The 18676-nt window shown below is 46.4% G+C and overlaps 1 protein-coding gene across 11 annotated transcripts in view; it reads left to right on the top strand.

The window, feature by feature from the left end:
- The window catches only part of rxraa (retinoid X receptor, alpha a), a 111175-nt gene that overhangs the window by 36570 nt on the left and 55929 nt on the right, over positions 1-18676 (top strand). For all 11 annotated transcript variants that reach the window (XM_035608976.2, XM_035608971.2, XM_035608974.2 and 8 more), the window contains one exon: positions 7887-8000. In XM_035608976.2, the coding sequence (XP_035464869.1) occupies positions 7922-8000 (79 nt within the window). In that variant the 5' untranslated portion in view covers positions 7887-7921. The remainder of the gene's footprint in view (positions 1-7886; positions 8001-18676) is intronic.

The raw sequence follows: 18676 nt of genomic DNA, 5'->3' as shown, positions 1-18676 counted from the left end.
TGGCGACTGCCACACAGGCGCACATATACTGTATATGCTTTGAGCAGCAGATTCCTGGTAGGATTCCCTACCAGTCGAACCTTTTCCCGTCTCTCCTTCCATAAATAAATGCCAAAAATTAACTTTTTTGTTTCACAACAAAATTTAACAAGAAATGCCAGTTATTTTGATTTTATTTTAATCCAAAATACTGAGCTGTATGCGGCACCAGATCCCAATCACACGAATCCAATATCATTCACATGTACAGCAGGAGAGTTTTCCAAGCTTCAAGGGGATACAAGTATCTTTCCATCCTGAATGAGAGATAGAGAGAAAAACGATTACACAAGAGTTATTCTTGACGAATCACTCATATGGAGTCTTTTGAGCTAATACCCCATGGAAGTCTATTGTAAAGGCTTTTTGCGAGTTTCATTAAAGAGTAATTATTTCACCGCTGACATTAAAACTCAGGACCCCCCCCCCCCCCCCCTCATTTGGAGACTCCTGGCGAGACAGACACGGGCGTGGGCGTGTGGAGTCAATTTAGCAGGCTAACAGGGAGCGTGCTCCGGGGGCTACCACCAGGGGCGGGCGGCGAGTCGGGTAGAGGTCGCTTACGATGTCCCACCTCTGCAGCACCTCTGCACTTGCGTTGATGCGTCAGATTCCCCTGCCTTTACAGAATGTTCATCTCCACACAGTTTGTAGCTGGAGGTTGTTTTCTTTGATCAGCTGGGCGATCAAGGAAAGTTTTTTTTTTTGATGCAGTGCAGACCAGGGTGAATCCTTCGTAGCATAAGGATGAATTTTCCCACCAGTGATCCGTTAAGAGGCAGTTTTATCTCTTCCCCCTTTCTGGTGTTGATGTTTCGCGGCCGAGGAGGAAGGCCAGTGTGCGCCGTGCCACAGGGGGCTGCTGGTGTGTGTGGGCAGATACGTTCGTCGTGTGAACTGCTACTGCAAAGATCGGCGAGAGGGATAGTGGATTTTTTTTTAAATGCTTCCTTGTGTCTGTTCCCCTGGTGAAAGGAGCCTCTTTTACTCTTTCAGCTGTTTTTTTTTTCTTTTCCCTGAGTCCAGTCACACAAATTTGATTAGAGCCGTTCGCCCCAAGGAGCTGCTCTGGCTGCCGGGCTGCAGTGAGGCCCTTGTTCCCCCTGTTTGCCCCGGAGAAAGGTCCTGACGTGCACAAGCGGTCTTTGAACTGGCCCTTTTCTTTTCTTCCCCTCTAACCTTATCTACCACACTCTTTTAGTTCCTCATCTTTCTCCCCTTGTCTGTCTGCGGCTGGCCACCAATGGGCCTGCCTCTGGCTTCACCATGTCAGAGCAAGTGAGACAAACGACCGCCATAAATTATCAGGGAGCCGCTGCTTTGGTTTCATCTGAGCTTAACCCAAGCGCTGTAACGGTTTTTATGCACAATCCTACGAGAAGGCAATGCATCTCTGTGGGAAAAGGTGAACCTGAGAGACTGGGAGAAACGGGAACCGCCGCCAAATTACATCCATCCGTCCATCAGCATTAAAATACTCCAAGAATACTTTTGTCATAGCTCAACTTTCCAGTCATTTTTGCATTGCAGGTGTACTGTAGAGCTGGAGGCAGTTATGTTTGGTTTTCGGCATTAAGGTCTAAAGGGAATAAATGACACCAAGATTTAAGGACTTCTACGGCAACCAATCCAGAGACGTATACGCAGGTGGTGGGGGTCGCTGCTCATTCACACCAGAAATGTGCCACAGAAGTGTAAGGAGGCCTTTTGGAGGCAGAGCTTTTGTCAGCGGCAGCGCTCGACCACAAGCCACAACCACACTTTCAACTTATTTGTCTCCAGACGTGTGTTCATTTTACAAAGTGTCAGAATTGTGTCTGGCGCTGTGAAAGTACTCATAAACCTGGTGTCAACAGGGGCAGCGGAGCAGCTGCACTTTTCATATACAGTTTAAAATATGTACATGCAGAAAAACCTTCAGATTAAGTAATTTAAAGTATATTAACATTTTATCTCTTGATTAAGTAAAATAATATTCTATCAGTGTTTCTCAAACAGAGCTCTGATCACAGTGACGGACATGTGCCGCTCAATAATAATAATAACAGTCCTAAAGTTACGGCTTTACACAGGTCATTTTTGCCTTTTCCTGCAGATGCCTCGCAGCTTCAAAGTGCCACACCAGGGCAACTGCCACTTTCATTTTCCTGAGACTGTGTGAAAGTGCAGACTCAATTTCAGACAAAGTAGGAAGGCATGTGTTTTGTTTTTTTCTTGAAACGCCAGTTACAGAAAGGTTCTCTTGTTCATTTCAAAAGCTCCCTCGGTTTTAGGTCTCGCAAAAACACAGTCTCTTAGTAAGTCATTCAATAAAGCTGTCCAGTTAGCTTTTTTTTATTGCCAGGGCAGACCTCAACTGTGGTTGGTTTTGTGAGTCAAAGCTTGATAAACAAACTAAAAAGGCAAGTCGCAGATTTCAGTCACACTCTTGTTTTCCAGTTAAATGAGACCTACTCTTCTTTTTTTTGTTAAGGAAGCTCTTGCCACAACTCTTTGGTTTGTTGTGGCTGAACCCGAGAATTATGTCTTCCTACCAAGGTCTTCATGGGTATCTGTTTCTGCCTGATTTCGTCTAGCCTTCCTTTAGGGCTTAATGACGCCCTCAGGTGATGTTCCCCCTAATTCATCCAAGGCATATCACATTAAGGCATACCCACAGTGAAATTCTTCTTTTTCTAAACGCAGAAGCTACCTGTGCCTTACAACTTGGGCCATCCAGCTGTGCTATACCAAATAAAATATGCAACCTATAGAGGCCTGTAATTCCAAACTCATTTGTTGGGGTCAACCATTTGTCCCAGGACTCAACAGAACCTTGTCGATTTTGTCCTTTGTCTGCTTTTAGCTCCTCGTGGACCCCTCAGTGTCTCAGTGGAATTTCAAGCCCAACCGGTAGTGGATCTGAAAAGTTCAAGATGGCGTGTAATCGACCCTAATGCACAGAGAAACATGTAGCAACAACAAGAAAGAGATCTCCACGTATGTAAAATGGCTGTGACGTTATGATCAGGATCTACATATTGCCTCCAGTGATCTTCTGGAGGTTTTGCTTTGTAGTGATAGATCTGTTCTGGTTTGACGTGAATAAGAGCTCAGAGGCATGTTGGAAATGTGGCTTCTTCTTCTTTCTTTTTTTTCATGGATATCATGGAATTGGAGGGCAGACAGTTTGCTGATGGAGCAGATATGCTCCGGGGCAGGGCTACAAGATGCTTGTTTGATAATCAGCTGATGGACCCTTGAAGTGTCTTTTTAGCTTCTCGCAGAGTTGAGGCAGTTGTCGTGTCGCAAACACAAAGACAGTGATGAAGTTTAAGTGTCGTACTCTGTGCTTTTCATTTGTTGGAAATCGGCATAAAACAGAACGTGTTGCAAAAGGCATTGACATAGAACTGTTTGGAGTTGTATTTTTGATATTAACTGATCTTTCGCAGAGTTTTTCAATTAATTAATTCACCGTTTTGGTCTCTCGAATTAACCTTGTCCACTTCATGAGGTTGTGCACTTCAATCACACCTGACAATTTTACAACATCTGTTCAACAGGCTTGTTGAAATCGCTGATTCTGCAAACCCACGTATCATACGTTCACGAAAACCTTTATAAAGAAACTGGACATAAAAATGATATTTACCTGTTTGAACAGCCACAAAATATGAGGGACACATTCCTCCATGTTTCTTTCCTCTTTGGCAGTTTTGGCACCACCTTTTCCCAGTTGATTTGAGCGCCAACACATTGGTGTAATGCCGCCATTGCAGTTAGGAAAATCGTGTTTCCCATGAAGAGTTGAGAGGTGGAGGCGGCACGGAATTTGACGGAGGTGCAAGAATTTTAAAATTTTCATATCAGACAATGAAATGTACTGTTGTCTTATAGTTGCTCGTCAACTGTCATTTCAGGATCCACTGGTCATTCACAGTCAAATTCTTTGTCCTATAGCGGACCGCTGAAGGTGAATGGCATTCATGGCGGTAACCACTGTGATTGATGGCTCCTCTTGCCGGTCCATCCTTCTACCAGGACCTCATCCCCTGGAGTCCCATGTGGGAAAGGCTTTTTTTTTTATTGCACCTGGGAGATGCATTAAGGGCTCAATGAACTTTGACCTTGGGCTTGATCACCCCGGCAACGCGGGGACACGGACAATCGTTGCCGCTTTAAGAGAGCTCGGCTGCGATTCCCCTTCGACTCTCGTAAACGCTTTGAATGTATCTCATTCAAAAGACCGCGGGTTTGTGGGCTCTTGTTAAAAGTCTGGAAACGCCTTTCGGGCCGACGGACCCGTGATAAAGGAGAGTACTCTTATCGACGAGTTTTGTCGTATTGGCAAAATTTTTTACACACCTTTGTTTCATTAGGACCTTGTCATCACGACTCGTCTTTTATTAGCCCCCTGTATCAATAAGAAAAACCTCTTTTCATTAGCTGAACATCTCAAAGGCCTCGCCTTCATTAGCACATGGCTGTAAACGCTGGACGCGATTTCATTAGCGGCCGACCGTTAATGAGGAAACCTCCAGTGTGTTTACATTTCTCTGATCCCCCCGTGATTACCCGCTGAAGGGTAATGCTGATTGGCTGTTAGCCGGAGGAAGGGTTTGAGAGCTTGTCCCCCCCACCCCCTCCCGAAGATTGGATCGTACAATTATTAAAGCCATGAGCTCCTCGCTCCTTTCAGAAGCCAAGCCCCGAGATCAAACATTTCTTATAATCAAGGTCCTGCCATCAGCATACCAGACCCAAGACATAATGATGCCTCATGACAGAGACGATTTAATGGTGAGACATGTAGCAACCTCATCGCTCGTGACAGCAGATCCCGAACCTGCGCGCACACGCTCCGCGCTACTGCTCTGCCCTTTCATCATTCACTTCAAGGCCCCTGCAAAAGTAAAGGCCTTCACTTCACTGACGATGATTTATGATGCCAAACAGCAAGAGGACACGTACGCGCTAATTTTTTTTTTTTTTTACAGCTGTCGAGTAAACCATTTGATGATCTCTTCTTTTTTCATTTTATTTCTTGGAAATGTTTTTAAACCCGAGGTGTTGTGTATGTATATGTAGATGTGTGTTTACATTGAACATAGCAAGGGATAAAGTTTCTTATTCTGAGATCAGGTTCAGACTCAAACTAATTCTGTCCGGTTTTCTAGTCGTCTCCGAGCTTCAGGTGAAATTCCACGTATGTTTGAACCCCTTTATTTTAGCATTGCTGCTGCGTCTCGTGGGAACATTATCCCATTGGATGTCTTGCGGCATTGGGCGTTTTTTTCTTGGGGGGGGGGGCTGCTGTCTGTTTAGTTTACTCCTGATTTTGGAAAAGTCCAACTTTGACTGGGAGCTCGGGCTCATATGTTAGCGTCTTAATGTTTAGTGACATTGCACAGAGCTCTGTAACATGTGTCATTGTTTGCCCTTTGACCCCCTTTGTACAAGCAGGAATGTGCCGTGTTCCTACATTCAGGCAACGACGGGGGGAAAATGTGGCTGAATAAGGCAGATGGAGCATGATTTTATTTGTTTTGTTATCACAATTCCTCCCAAAACTGCATGCTACCTCATCAACGACTACTGAAAAAGTCCTTCAGCAGTGAGATGCTCAAGTAGGAAGAGTAGCTTGGTAGAAAAGCCAGTTTTCGCACTGTAAATGATTTGTGTTTTGAGATTAATAAACAAACCAGGAATATTCTACTGCATAGATGATAAGAAAGATGGAATTCATGATGAATTTAAATGTTTGTTTGGTTGACTCACTTTGTCTCAAAACTTGGAAAAGTGGGGCTATAGGTAATTTGACTAACTTTTTTGGAGACAAAAAAGGTAAATCATGTACAAATTTCTGTTTTTAAATTTGGACTATTTAATTTAGTTTGTGCCCCACTTTGGCTCTGGATTATATTTTCTATTTGTGCCCATGACACCATTAAACACAAAACTTGAGATCTTGTAATGGGGTGATGAAGTGATGAACATGTTTGGTTGTACTTTGACGGACAGTGAATTTACAGCTTAAGCAGAATTTAATCACATCCCCATAACAGTCTTGACTTGAGTCCAGTCAACTTTCAAGCTGTTATTATGTAGAATCACCAACATAAATTGTCGTCACTTTTTTTTTTTCATGCCCCTCCAGTTCATTTACTCTTAATTATTACCGTAAAAGTGTGTTTCAGAGGCGCCGCTGATGTTTTGAGTCAACATTTTCTTTGTCATCATTGTGCTCAAAAACAATGAGATGAAGCAAAGGAGGAGATATAAAAGTTTTCATGAGACCCTCCTCATCTATTTTCATTTAACTCACGATGTTCGGGATGATCTCAGTGTCTCTCTGTGTGTGTGTTTGCTCTTGTCCTGACTTGCTTTTGCCCTGTCAGTTCCCTGCTTCATCCGTAACTCTAATCAAAGCTTTGGAGAATGCATCTGGCATGAACCCCCCCCCCCCCGCCCCCCCCCAACCACCACCACCACCCCTCTCTTCTCAGGCATCCATAACGCTGCACATGCACGCGGCACACACACACACTCACACACACGCACAGCCCCATAAGCTGAAAGTATCTGCGGCCCAGACAGCTTATCATGGGGAACTAATTCAGTATCCCTTTGCCTGTTTTAAATGTCATTCTCTGAGCTCATCTGGAGTGACATGTTTTTCATGGTGGAAATAAAGGCGTCTCATTGAGGCTCAGAAACACAGTGACGGGGGGACGGGGGGGGGGCTCCTCCGCTCGCCGCTTCTTGATATTTGCAGGGAAATCTAAAGGTCCTCATGAGGAATGAATAAAGTTTGGATTAGCTCAAAGAGATCCGCCAATGCCAATGAGATCCGCATGAGCTTGCCCGGTCGATGGGGGATGAATCCTCCTCCGCCGCCGCCGGAGAACGGGCTGAAGAAGTGCACACAGAAGTCTTTTTCCACTTCTGGCTCGAGGCTGCGGCGTCAAAATCTCGGGAATCAAATGCCACGCTGCCGCTTAAGGTCCTGTTAGGGGTTAGCGGTGGTTACTGAGTAGTTACTGAGTGTGGCACGTTATCTTTTTTGATAAAAGTTTCATTTGGTTTTCAACTTCCTGGTGTGTACCTGCCTCCTTTTACAGCCTGCTGCAATTCAAGAAATAGTTTTCCCGAAATTATAGCTTTTTTGTTTTTGTCAATCTTTGGTTTATTTGTGGCTCTTCTTCTCTGCTGAATGATGTCAGGGGCTGTTGGGGGGGGGGGGGGGGGGGGGGGGGGGGGTGATGTTACAGAGCCTACTCAGTTGCCTCATTGTGCCTGATAATGACTTCCCTATTGAAAATGACCCCCCTGACCCCAGAGACAGACAGTAAGACGGCCTCGTCCTGCCCCTCGAGGCACTTGGCACACACTGAGCTGCTAACCTCTGTCCTGTGCCCGGCGACTCTTTTTTTTGGGCTTGTCTTCCTCCAGGCCAATCTCAACCCCAGTGTTCCTGCAGGTCCTGTCCAGTCTCTGCAGCCCTTCTCCCTTTGGTATTCGCCTCCCGGGGAGGTTGTGTGGTTGGTTGCCACCGGTGAGAAGGTTAGGGAGAGAGGTCCAGATGGCCCACAGAGCTTTAAATGTGAGAGGTTGGCCAGGGTCTGATGGCGGCATAACGCTGCAGGGAATATATTTCTTTGTCCAACTTCTTCCATCCTTCCCCCTTTGAACACGAAAACAAAGAGCTTCTGAAGGCACCTCTTCATTTGTGGCATTCGCCTATTTCAGCCGGCGCAAACCGATGTTGTGTGTCCAGTGGAGACCTGGTCACTGCCCCATGTATTTCTTCTCTATCCGATTTGATCCTGTCTAAATTCTCTCCCCTCTCCTTTTTTCCATCGCAGGGTTCCTGAAGCCCCAGTGCTCGTTGGCTCCTCCCATGCAGCGGGGTCGCTCGGGCGACGCTTGTTCCTGCTTCAGTGGCGTGTGTCCGCTCCATCAGCGTCGCATATCCACAGGTAACACTCACCGTACATTCTGTTGCTCTCTAGTCCAATTCTTAATCGAATCCCTCCGCGATTTGCTGATCTGATTGCTGTGTGGTAAAAACACAGGCACGGCATCAACAACTGTTTTATTATCTCAGTGTATGAGAGAGAGAAAGAGTATGAAAAAAAGAAAAAAAAGGCATGCACGTGACTCAGGTGTGCAAAAGCTCCACGAGCCTTTTTAAATGCCCTTTTCATTCACAGTGTTTCATGTCAGGGGGAGTGGGTGACAGATGAGCGTGCAGTGACTCGTGTACTTTTGAGGGGAGGACAGTGTGTAAACCAGGTTGTTTTGGGTTTACTCTCGTGGCTATGATTTACAGATGTGCCCTGAAGGCTTCACATGTACAATACTGCTTTATGTCCCCTAAACGCCTCACATGCGGGGCTGTCAGGAGACGGTAGCTATAGGTGGCTACAGAAGCAGAGACGCTCCGTGGGGCCCAAAACTTTGCTGGTTTGAAAAGAGGGAAACAAGTATATACAGTATATATCACCCTTGGTAGCGGCCATGCTGCGTGGTTGGGAAGCAGAATGTCACATATGTGTCATTCCTGGAATTTAATGTGTAGATAGATGTTTCATCATATTGCTGCTGCTTCTCTTAAGACGGAGTTTCTCTCCGTCTCTGACTCTTTCGTGTTGCAAGTTTCCACGTCTGACATCATTACAATGTGCCTCTGTCAAAAAAAATGCAGATGAAAAAATTTGAAATCAGTTCCTCAACTGGAACCGTTTCTCAATACTCTTCCCCTTTTGATATTATTGTATATTCGTAACAAAATGGTGGCTAAATGGATCGCCACTTGTTGATTATAAAGAAGAAAAAAAAAGGCATCTTCTCATCTCATCTGATTTAATCTGCTTCCGAGTGACATCAACAATATTTTGTCAGAGACCTGTATGTAGATGTATAATTTTGGTTTCATCAGGAATAATTGAGATCATGTCTTACATCATTTTTTGCCTTTCTAAACATAGAGAAATGAGTTTTTATGATATTTACGTTAAACAGTTTTTTTTTCTTTTCTTCATACAGTATAAAGTGTTGCTTGTTTCTTACGCACGCCCGGTCGCCTCCGGTCAGAGGTGTGGCTCAGGGGCCCCTTCGGAGGCAGCGCTCCGTCAGTGCCTTATGATTAACGGCGTCTTTGCATGTGAAGCCGCAGTGATCGACAAGTTAACAAGAGGCACTGCGAGGTCCGCCCCTTCCTCCAAATACCTCAGCACCTCGTCAGCCCCGGCCCCAGCCCCTCCCACCCCGCCACCACGGGCAAGCAGGTTCCGACTTCAGTGCACGTATTCCTAACCGAACTGTGTTGGTATGCGGCTAATGAGTAGGAGACCCACCCGCGAAGAACATTGTGTTTCAATGCCGATACATTTATCACTCCGCGCCCAAAGGCTGGCTCCTCCTGCGAGGGGTCAGTGCCGCCGCGAGCAGCCGGTTACGTGAGGAGAGCACGACTCGTACGGCAGGACAAAGTCAAATAAACACACAAACGGCTCCACCAGAGCAGCTGTTCCAGTTTAAAGATACTGTAGATCCTTTTTAAATTTTCATCCTTGAACTAATACCTCTCAGAACAAGAAAAAAAAGGAGTACACAGGGAAGTACGCACGCTTATTCTGGCATTTAGATATAAACTTCCCGCCAAGTCTATTTTTTTTATTTCTTTGTTCCATCTCGAGCAGCACAACAAATCAGTAGGACTCTTTCATAAAGTGCTCTTAGCTGCATTAAGTGGAATTTGCTCCGGTGAAGTTGTTGTTGTGGATTTAAAAATGAATAAGCGTAAATGTTGTTAAATGTTCGGTCAAATCGTTCGGTTCTCCCAGCGGTCATGACATTTTGTAACACGCGTTCCAAACGAGGACAAAAAAAACAAACACTTTGCGTAAAGGTTTCAAAATGTTCCAAAGTGTAAAGATGTATTTAACTGTTCAGGACCTGCTAACTCCCTCCCCTTCCCGTTTGCACATATATTAATTTGTCCTGAGAAAGGTTTGGCCAATTGCAACCAATTATCTAAAAACAGGGCATATTAAATACGATGACTGATGGAGGAGCACACAATCTCTCCAAAGAAACAAACAGCTGCACTTTTTTCGTTGACATGACAAATCCCACGTTTCGTTGTTCCGGTCGATTGCGGGCGTATCTAATCGCATCACGTTACCTTTTGGGATCTGCGACCCTTCGCTAACGCCGCTTGGAAAATCGAAAATTGAACCCGAGAGGTTCCAGCGCCCAAATATGCGAAATTGTTCTGGGCGATGCCGGGTTTATGTCAAAACTGCCTTGAGGTCTTTCCATATTTTTTAAACGATTCCATTATTATGCGACAGCGATACGATCCATTTTTGCCAACACAGATCAAGTCCATTACTGCGCACACTTTTCCTGGCTTGTCGTGGTTCACAGTCATCTCTCATGACCTTGGAAGAGGTCATTCTTTTCTGTCGACCATCTTCTTGTTACTGCAAAGTTCAAAGCAGGACGCTGAGGCCGAGCCTGCACCTGTGGCATAATTCCCCTCTGACATAACCGGAGAAACAACATGTACTGTATATTTGTCTGACACTCGTGGGAAAAAGAAAAAAAATGTAATCCTTTCAAAAGCAAATAGAATGTGTTCATCTACATATCTTAAGACAAACTGAGAAACCCACCACTCTTCGTTTCTCGGGCCAAATACTTTTTCACGGACAAGTTTCGGCACGATCAGTGAAGTGCACAGTTTTTCCACTGACGCCCCCCCCCCCCAAGCCCCCCCTCCCCCCTTTCCGCACATCGTTGTATTTCTTAAGACCTATCTTGATTGATTGCAACATTTTCCTGTTTCTTTTTTCTCCTTCAGCCTGGAGTAAAGGTGAGCATGTTCCCCTGAACAGTTAGGAACATCTGGATCAAAAAAAAAAAGTCTTTCTGAAGTCAAAGGAGGAAAAACAGGACGTTTTTTTCTTCTTCTCCGTGTTGTGACTGTTTTAAGACCTGTAGCACACGGAGATATGACTCACATGGGATTATTGTGTCTACCTCAGACGGGGAGGAGGAGTGAAAGTGTTGAAAAGTTGGATTTTTACTATCTTGTTGTTGTCCCCCACAACGGTAGAACAAATTCAGTGGCGCGCCCCGGGCGGCCCGAGCAGCAGAAAGTGGAGTAAACTGTGGAGCAGGGTGGACGGCCCGGAGTTTAAAAAAGTTTATAGACCCTGTAATAATCATGGCTCTAATTATGGAACGTGTTACTATAAATCCACCAGCGTCCCCGGATTGTGTGATTGTCCTCCAGATCTCTCCGCGTCCCCAGCCGCCCGGCGGCGGCGGCGGCGGCCGCAATGACAAGCTGCCGTGGGAGGGCGCGAGGCGGTGACCGAGCGGTAGGCTTCTGGGAAGGCTTGCGAGCCTCGCCCCCGGGGGCTGCCGTATATCCAGCGGTGATCCGCTGAACTCCCGGGGCTGCGGACTTGATGTGGCCCGGCTCCGGTTTCAGCGGTTTCACATTGTTTGGGCTTTTTCAAAAAAACAAACTTTTACTGGAAAGGGGGAACCGTGAGAAACACAGTGTTCGGGACCTCTCCTTCGCGTCGGGATTGAAAAGAAAAAAGTGTGTTTTTTTTATTGTTAGAAAAAGGAGTTATGATGGGAAAACCTTTTTCTTTTTTGGGGGGGGGAATTGTGGTGTATGAGGTGAGAGGGAGAGGGAAAGCATAAAAAAAAAAGAAGAGGGACGGGCATTGAAAAGCAGGGCTGTTTGAAACGGCCCCTTCACAATGCAGGCCTTGTGCTGTGATTTGGTCTGTCCTCACCGAGCTGAGCGGAGGAATGGAAAAGATTATCCGCAGGAATGTCTGGGGTGCCCTCAAACGGAGTGGGCCCGCGTGACTGGCCAATGGGAGCCGGGGCCTGCCGAGTGGCGGGCTAATTTTTTCCTGATGAACTCAGCCGCCTGCCTTTCGACAATGTGCTCTGATTGCCAGTGCTGAGCTCACATATGGTCCACGTTTCAGAGGGTCCAAAGTGACAGGACCAATTCCGCCTGGAGAGAAAAAGGGGGTCGGGTGGAGGGGGGGGGGGCGCGCTGGATGTAGATGATTATTACTGGTTCCCCCTCTTTTTTTTTTTTAATGTCCATTAGCTACGGATGTGGCTGAGTGATGCGCCGGATACGTACCCAACATCATGATCTGTCTGTCCCCGTCTTCTGTTTCTCCCTAACCTGCCTCAGATCTACACACCAGGTGTATTTGTTAGCTTTTTTTTTTCCATCAATCTTCATCGGTCGTGTTCTGTTTTAAGTAAGTAGCAATTACGCTCAAAGCCAAGCCACATTAGTGTTCGTGGCAGTCCCACTTCATTACAGTGCCTCAGAATTATCTCATTGCCTCACAAATCCCGCCAATTAATTTGGAGCCCATTTACTATTCAGAGGACTTGGAAAGAGACTCCGCTGCGCACCCCCCCCCCCCCCCCCCCCCCCCCCCCCCCACACACACACACGCCACCACCTACAACCAGGCCAGAGTGATGCAAGTGACAGAGTTTTTCAGCTCCGCGTGTGTGTGCTCATTGTTTTTTCTAAGCGGTGTGCACTTTTCCAAAAGCATGGCAGTAAAAAAAAAAAGAAAAAAGTCATGTGGTGGGGCTCTGGAGAGAAGCAGCATGGGTTTGTAGACCTTGTGGTCATGCAGTGGGGTCTGAGACTGGAGGGGGGGGGGCGGGTTGGGGCGGGTGGGGGCTTCGGGAGGCTAAAGAGAGGCAAGTCAAAGTGGCTCCCGGCTCCTCGTATTTCCCATCGCGGGGTCCTGCAGAGGTGAGCGGGGTCACGGAGAGGGAGCTCGTTAGCCTCAGCGTGCTCCGCGCTCCTCGCGCTCTAATTGGCCGGCCGGAGTCGGAGCTGTCCCAGGCTGCTTCCTAGGTCAGAAACCAGAAGGGGGCCGAAAGACGCCAGGCTGCAGATTATGGGGCCTGGCCCCCCGTTCATCATCCTCACACACACTCACACACACTGTATGATATTTTTGATACACAAACTTGTGTCTCTTCTCAAGCAGCTAATGTCTGTGTTTTCTTTTAATGGGGGTTTTACTTTAGTCTGGAGAACTGGAGTTTGTCAGAAGTAGGATAAGAGCTGCCAAACAGTTACGTTAATTGGCTTTGAATTTTGAAATTTATATTAAAACTTATCAAATACCGTGCGATTACATCTGGCTGTGTTTCTCAAGAACCGCGCCACCGCCTTGAGCCCTCCTGACATTCGGAGAAGGCTTCATACATTTTTTAATAAAAACGAAGCGCGGATGGGAAGCAAGGAACACAGTATCATCCGATAGAATTATATTTTCAAGAGGAGATTTCAATCCCTGCGCTTGGTCCATGCACACAAACATGGGAACATTCACAGCAGAGAGGGGCTTAATGTAGAACATTTTCTGTTTAATTGAAAACAGCTTTGTTGCAGAAAAAAGAAAAATCACATCTGTTGTCTCTTGACGTCAGACAGCAGATTATAATTAATAAAAGAAAAATACGGCTCTTGTCAAATTCCGAGACAATTTAAAGTTCTCAAAAATGTAAACACATCAAATGTAAAACATGGTATGAACTAAAAGGTCACTTCATAGATTTAGTTTATTGCAGCGCCAGTGAGTCATTTCAAAACCGCAAGTAATGTTAGCGTTACTGTGTTTAATAAAAGGTCGATAATAAACCAGTGATGTAAGATTTTTATTTGGCAATTTGTGGGAAACGACAAAACAACATCTAACAGGCAAATCGCTGTTGTCGGCCAAGGACACAGGCCGACTTTGGCATGGAAATGGAGTCACTTATATAAAATATTATATATTACTGACAGAAATATGTGGTTCTTTAGCCGCTGTATGTTTTACTCTGTAGAGCAGGTAGCCACATATTTGATGGAAACAAGCTTTATCAGAGCAGTGAGAGTGAATCAATGGCGATATGGCCTATAAATAATATCGCAATATATTCAAATTTCCTCTAAAGCACAATTTTACCCGTTGATGCGTACAATCCCACCAGTATTATGATTCGAGTCTTACTGTAGATTGGAGCAGCTTTCAGAATGAAACTTAGTTGAAGGCACAGCTGCTTTTATGTATCTTGATTTGTGAAGTTATGAGTTTTTACTGTGCCCAGATATCTTTTTTTTTGTCCCTTTATATTGCTCTCCAATAACTGCTCTGCTAGTCCTTCTATTTAAAAAAGGGGATTCCCCAAATACCCATAATACCTGTCCGGCGTGTCTGCCAATGGGATTTCCCCCAAAGTGACATGGCAGCAGCAGCAGCTACTGTAGGAGACGCATCTGCAGAGGTGGAGGTCCTCGCGCCACACAGAATAACATGCAGCCATCCACGACGGGTCACCAGAAATCAGAGCAACTACGCCTTTGATAAACTCCCTTAAGCCTATAATCCCCCGGCTGCGACATCAGAGTGAAATACTATCTTATTGTTGTCAGCCCAAAACCCGGCGGAGAGCGATGGGCGAGCAGGCGGCCAGGGGACACGGGCAACAGGATGAGAAGTGGTCGCGCCCCCCCCCCCCCCGCGCTATCGCGCAGCCATTATCATCATTGTGTCTTAAAACCGAACTGTAATTAACCGCCGCGGAGTTGAGAGCTGACACTTGAAAGTTGAATTTTTCTTCAACCGAGCTCAAATTCTCAAAGGCTCGTCATTAGGAATTTAAATTTGGATCATGGCAGCACAAAAGAAACGGCGTTTAAATTTAAATGATCCGGGCGTGCGGCATAATTGAGCGGCTAATAAATATTTTGAGTGGAATACAAATGTCTCCATTGTTCATCTCCCCCCCATTAAAATCGGAGAGGACTCTCTAATTCATTTTTTCAAATTTATTTGAAATACATTATATTTAGCTTGTAGATAATATATTCTCTCAGAGGCAGTTTCCACGAGATTAGGTGGAATTTCATTCTGCCACCGATTGCGAGCTCTCTCCCAGGGAGTTGATCCTGACCCCTGCGAGTGAGGTTTTACAGTATCTGCATCTGGAAAAGAAGAAAAAAATGAAATAAAAAAGAAACTCTGCATTTTTTATTAGCATTAATTAATCATAAATAAGCAAGTTCTCATTCTTCGGGCCCCATGTTGCCTTACATAGAAGAGTATGTTAATCACGACGGAGCACGTCGGGTTCCACCGAAACGTACGGGGCGAATTAACGAACGGCATGAATATGAATGAATATTTACATCTTAACCCAGATATCTCCCCGATTCGTTACGTCTCTGTTACGGGGGCCAGCTGAATCGAGGAAAAAACCCCCGCTGCCACGTCACTTGAAGCCTGATCTTGAGTCTCGATGCTTATATCAGCAAAGGCCCGACTGAAGTGTTGAGCGACACTTGGCTCCGCTAACCGCAGATAAACACGGGAGGAAACGGAAGAATTGCATGATGCGTGTGTGTCACACTGGCAGAGGAAACAGTTGGAGCGGTCGAGGCTGGCGGCTCATGACACGCTGCACTCCGCTGTGCAAACAAACACTGGGAAATGTGTTCATCAGTCGGGGATGAGTTATCGACATGCGTCGGAGGAAAAAGAGAATGTCGTTTTGTCATAGATGAACGTTAGTGAAAAACAAGGGTGCAAAGTTGAGTTGTGATTTTTCGAGAAACAACATCATGTACGGGGCCTCATGTTTTTCCTGTTTCCACCCGAGATGATTTAGAAGAACCCGGCAAATGTTTTTATGCGTCGTACAGCTGGATCGGCTAACGGCAGCAGGGCCACATATTTGGACAAAGGGCCGAACCGGAGGAAGAGGCCAATTCCTGTGATTTATTTATCGAAAGTCTTATTTTCTCTCGAAACCATGCGTTTCCTGGTTGTTATGCTTTGCTTGCGACATGCAACGAGCTTCTTTTGGTAACTCTGAAGAACAACATCGCAAGAATGCAGGAGGGGGGTATTTTTCTTGGCCGCCGAAATTCTGTAAGTGTCGCTCTGCCGAATGAAGGAACGCGGGCGTCAAGTCTTTCTGGATATTATATCGTAACGTTACATCTGACATCTCCGTTGGTCATCTCGGTCCACTCCTTGTTTGTTCACCGGCCCGTGTGTTAAGTGGGTGGCGAGGGAGCCGAGGTGTCCTGAAAGGACTGCGAGCTCCTCTCTGACCACGCTCAGTTACCTCTCGTCCTCGTCGGTGGGAGTTTTGAAGGGCAACAGCAGCCACAGATCATCAGAGTCTGTGCGTGTCCGTCCCCGGAGGACGAGGAGGGATGTTGAGGGGGAGAGAGAGAGAGAGAGAGACGGGTGAGGAGTGTCGGCATTTTTGACGCTCAAGTGATTTGACACGCTTGGCATTATAGCAGCCGAGCTCCTGATCCGAATGTCACCGGACCCGAGCTCATGAAGCGGAAGGTCGGACGGAAAACGTAGAGCAACCTGCCAACCCCCGAGCTCTCGATTGGCCCCGCCCATGTCTTTCCGCAAAAGGGCAAAACCAGGAACTGGAGGGTAGAGGGCAGAGGGTCAGCGAGGTCCGGAGAACTCCCAATGTCGCATGGCTCTGCTGCACACACAAGCCCGCCCGAGTGCGCTAATGCAGGCCTGTACATGCTGGGATGTGAGAGGTGGAAGTAAGGGGGGGGGGGGTTGAGTTTGCAATTCCCACATGCTTTTTCCTCAGAGAGCCACTTCTGGAGGTGCACGGAGAAAGAGATGTGGTGGTGGTGGTGGCGGGGGTGCTGGTAATGCAACAGCAGCTAATGGAAATATCTTGTCGGGGACTCTGTGTTGGTCTGAGCGACTGGTGGCCCCTCGAGGAAGCAGAAGCTGCCGCCGTGGCAACACACGAATGCCTCTGCCGCCGTTTGACCCAAACGAATGGCAACAGGTGTTCAAAGTCTTAAAAAAGTGAAGCTCACAGTGGAAGGATGATTTCTAGCCAGTCGTCCAAACGCACTACCGAAAATGTCGATTTAAAAAACTGGATCATCATCCTTTAGTGCGACTGCGCTCTTGCCCGCCGGCCCGCCATGTGCTCCGAGCACGGGGAGATCTGGGGCAGTTGGCGGGCGGCGGCGGCGGGGGGGGGGGGGGTCGTTGCAGAAAGTTGACCTTTAGTGTCTGCCCCACACAGACGGCACAGTCAATGGGGGCCACGTGAAAGAGCGCAACCCAAAAAAACGCTGCAGGGGCATCGTGTCCACAAGTCCATTACAGCCACCGACATCAAGCTAATTGACTAACGCAGCGGTGGCTGGACGGTGAAAGGGAGAGTAGTATCCAGAGAGCGAGGGTGGGGGGAGACGGGGGGCAAAGTCGAAACTCGGCGGCGGCTGAGAATCGACATATCTCCGGTTGTTGTTTGTCACGTGTTTTTTAATTTTTTTTCTTATTAAAAAATTCTCTGATTCATTTTTAGCTTCTTAAATGTGAATATTTTCTGGTGTCTTTGCTCGTCTGTGACAGTAAACTAAGTATCTTTGGTGTGTGGACAAAACCAAACATCATCTTGGGGGTTTTGGGAAACTCGACCAACATTTGTATGGGCCCAACAACTCATCGATTAATCGAGAAAATAATCAACAGATTAATCGAAAATGAAAATAATCGTTAGTTGCAGCCCTTAAGTTATCAGGACAAGCGCTTAATGCCAGATAGTAAAGCGGCCTCAGGCCTAATGCCTTTGCATTTTTTTTGTGTGTATAGTTATGTTTACACGTCTGTGTGTGTGTCTTTGTGCTGAAATGTGCATGTATGCATATATATATCTACCTATCTATATATATATATATATATATATATATATATATATATATATATATTGTACTGTACTGTATTTACAAGGCTATGTGCTTTTCATCTCTCTGCCAGCTGATTAGATTCCCCATGTACCACCCAGGAGAGTGATTAGGAAGAGCTGAGCCGCCGCATTGTTCACCCCTGCCTACACACACACACACACACACACACACACACACACACACACACACACGTAAACACACGTAAACACACACACACAGTGATTGTGATTTGTTGTAAGAGTTTATCAGGTCGGGATTTTATAGAACGTCTATGTCAAAGGTATATAAAAAAAACCAAAAACCCGAGCGGCGGCAGCAGTAGCTGCCTGTAACCTGAGCTGGTAATGAGCATGTATTTTGCTGTTTATTGAACACGCTCGCTGCCATCTGCCCCGTGTATTGTGATACACAGGGCAGGGGCACGTGTGCGTGAGCCTGACGATTACACAACAACACAACAAGGGTTGGGGTTTATTTTTCATTCGTCGGTGCAACATCTCACCCGACACCAAAAAACTTGCCGCCGGATCCATTATTACAATTTGTCGAAGTATTACAAACGGTGTCGAGTGTCAAATACACAAGTAGAAGCAGAAATAGGGGGCCACGTAACCGCCGCCCCCCCCGCGCTGTCATATTTGTTGATGATGTGCGTGCGCACGCAGGGACGTGAGCGACAGGGGAAGTGGAGCACACGTACAGGAGAGGGTCTGTTGACACCGTCGTGTTTTCCTGCCCTCCATCTGTCTGCCAAAGGTCACGGGGCTTAAAGAAGAGCATTTTAAGAGCTCATGGGGGAAAACAAACAAAGTCTATTTACCACCGAAGGAACCTTCC

The sequence above is a fragment of the Scophthalmus maximus genome, chromosome 20 (assembly GCF_022379125.1).
Source record: "Scophthalmus maximus strain ysfricsl-2021 chromosome 20, ASM2237912v1, whole genome shotgun sequence".
Lineage (NCBI taxonomy): Eukaryota > Metazoa > Chordata > Actinopteri > Pleuronectiformes > Scophthalmidae > Scophthalmus > Scophthalmus maximus.
This window is presented reverse-complemented; position numbering and strand designations above follow the sequence as displayed.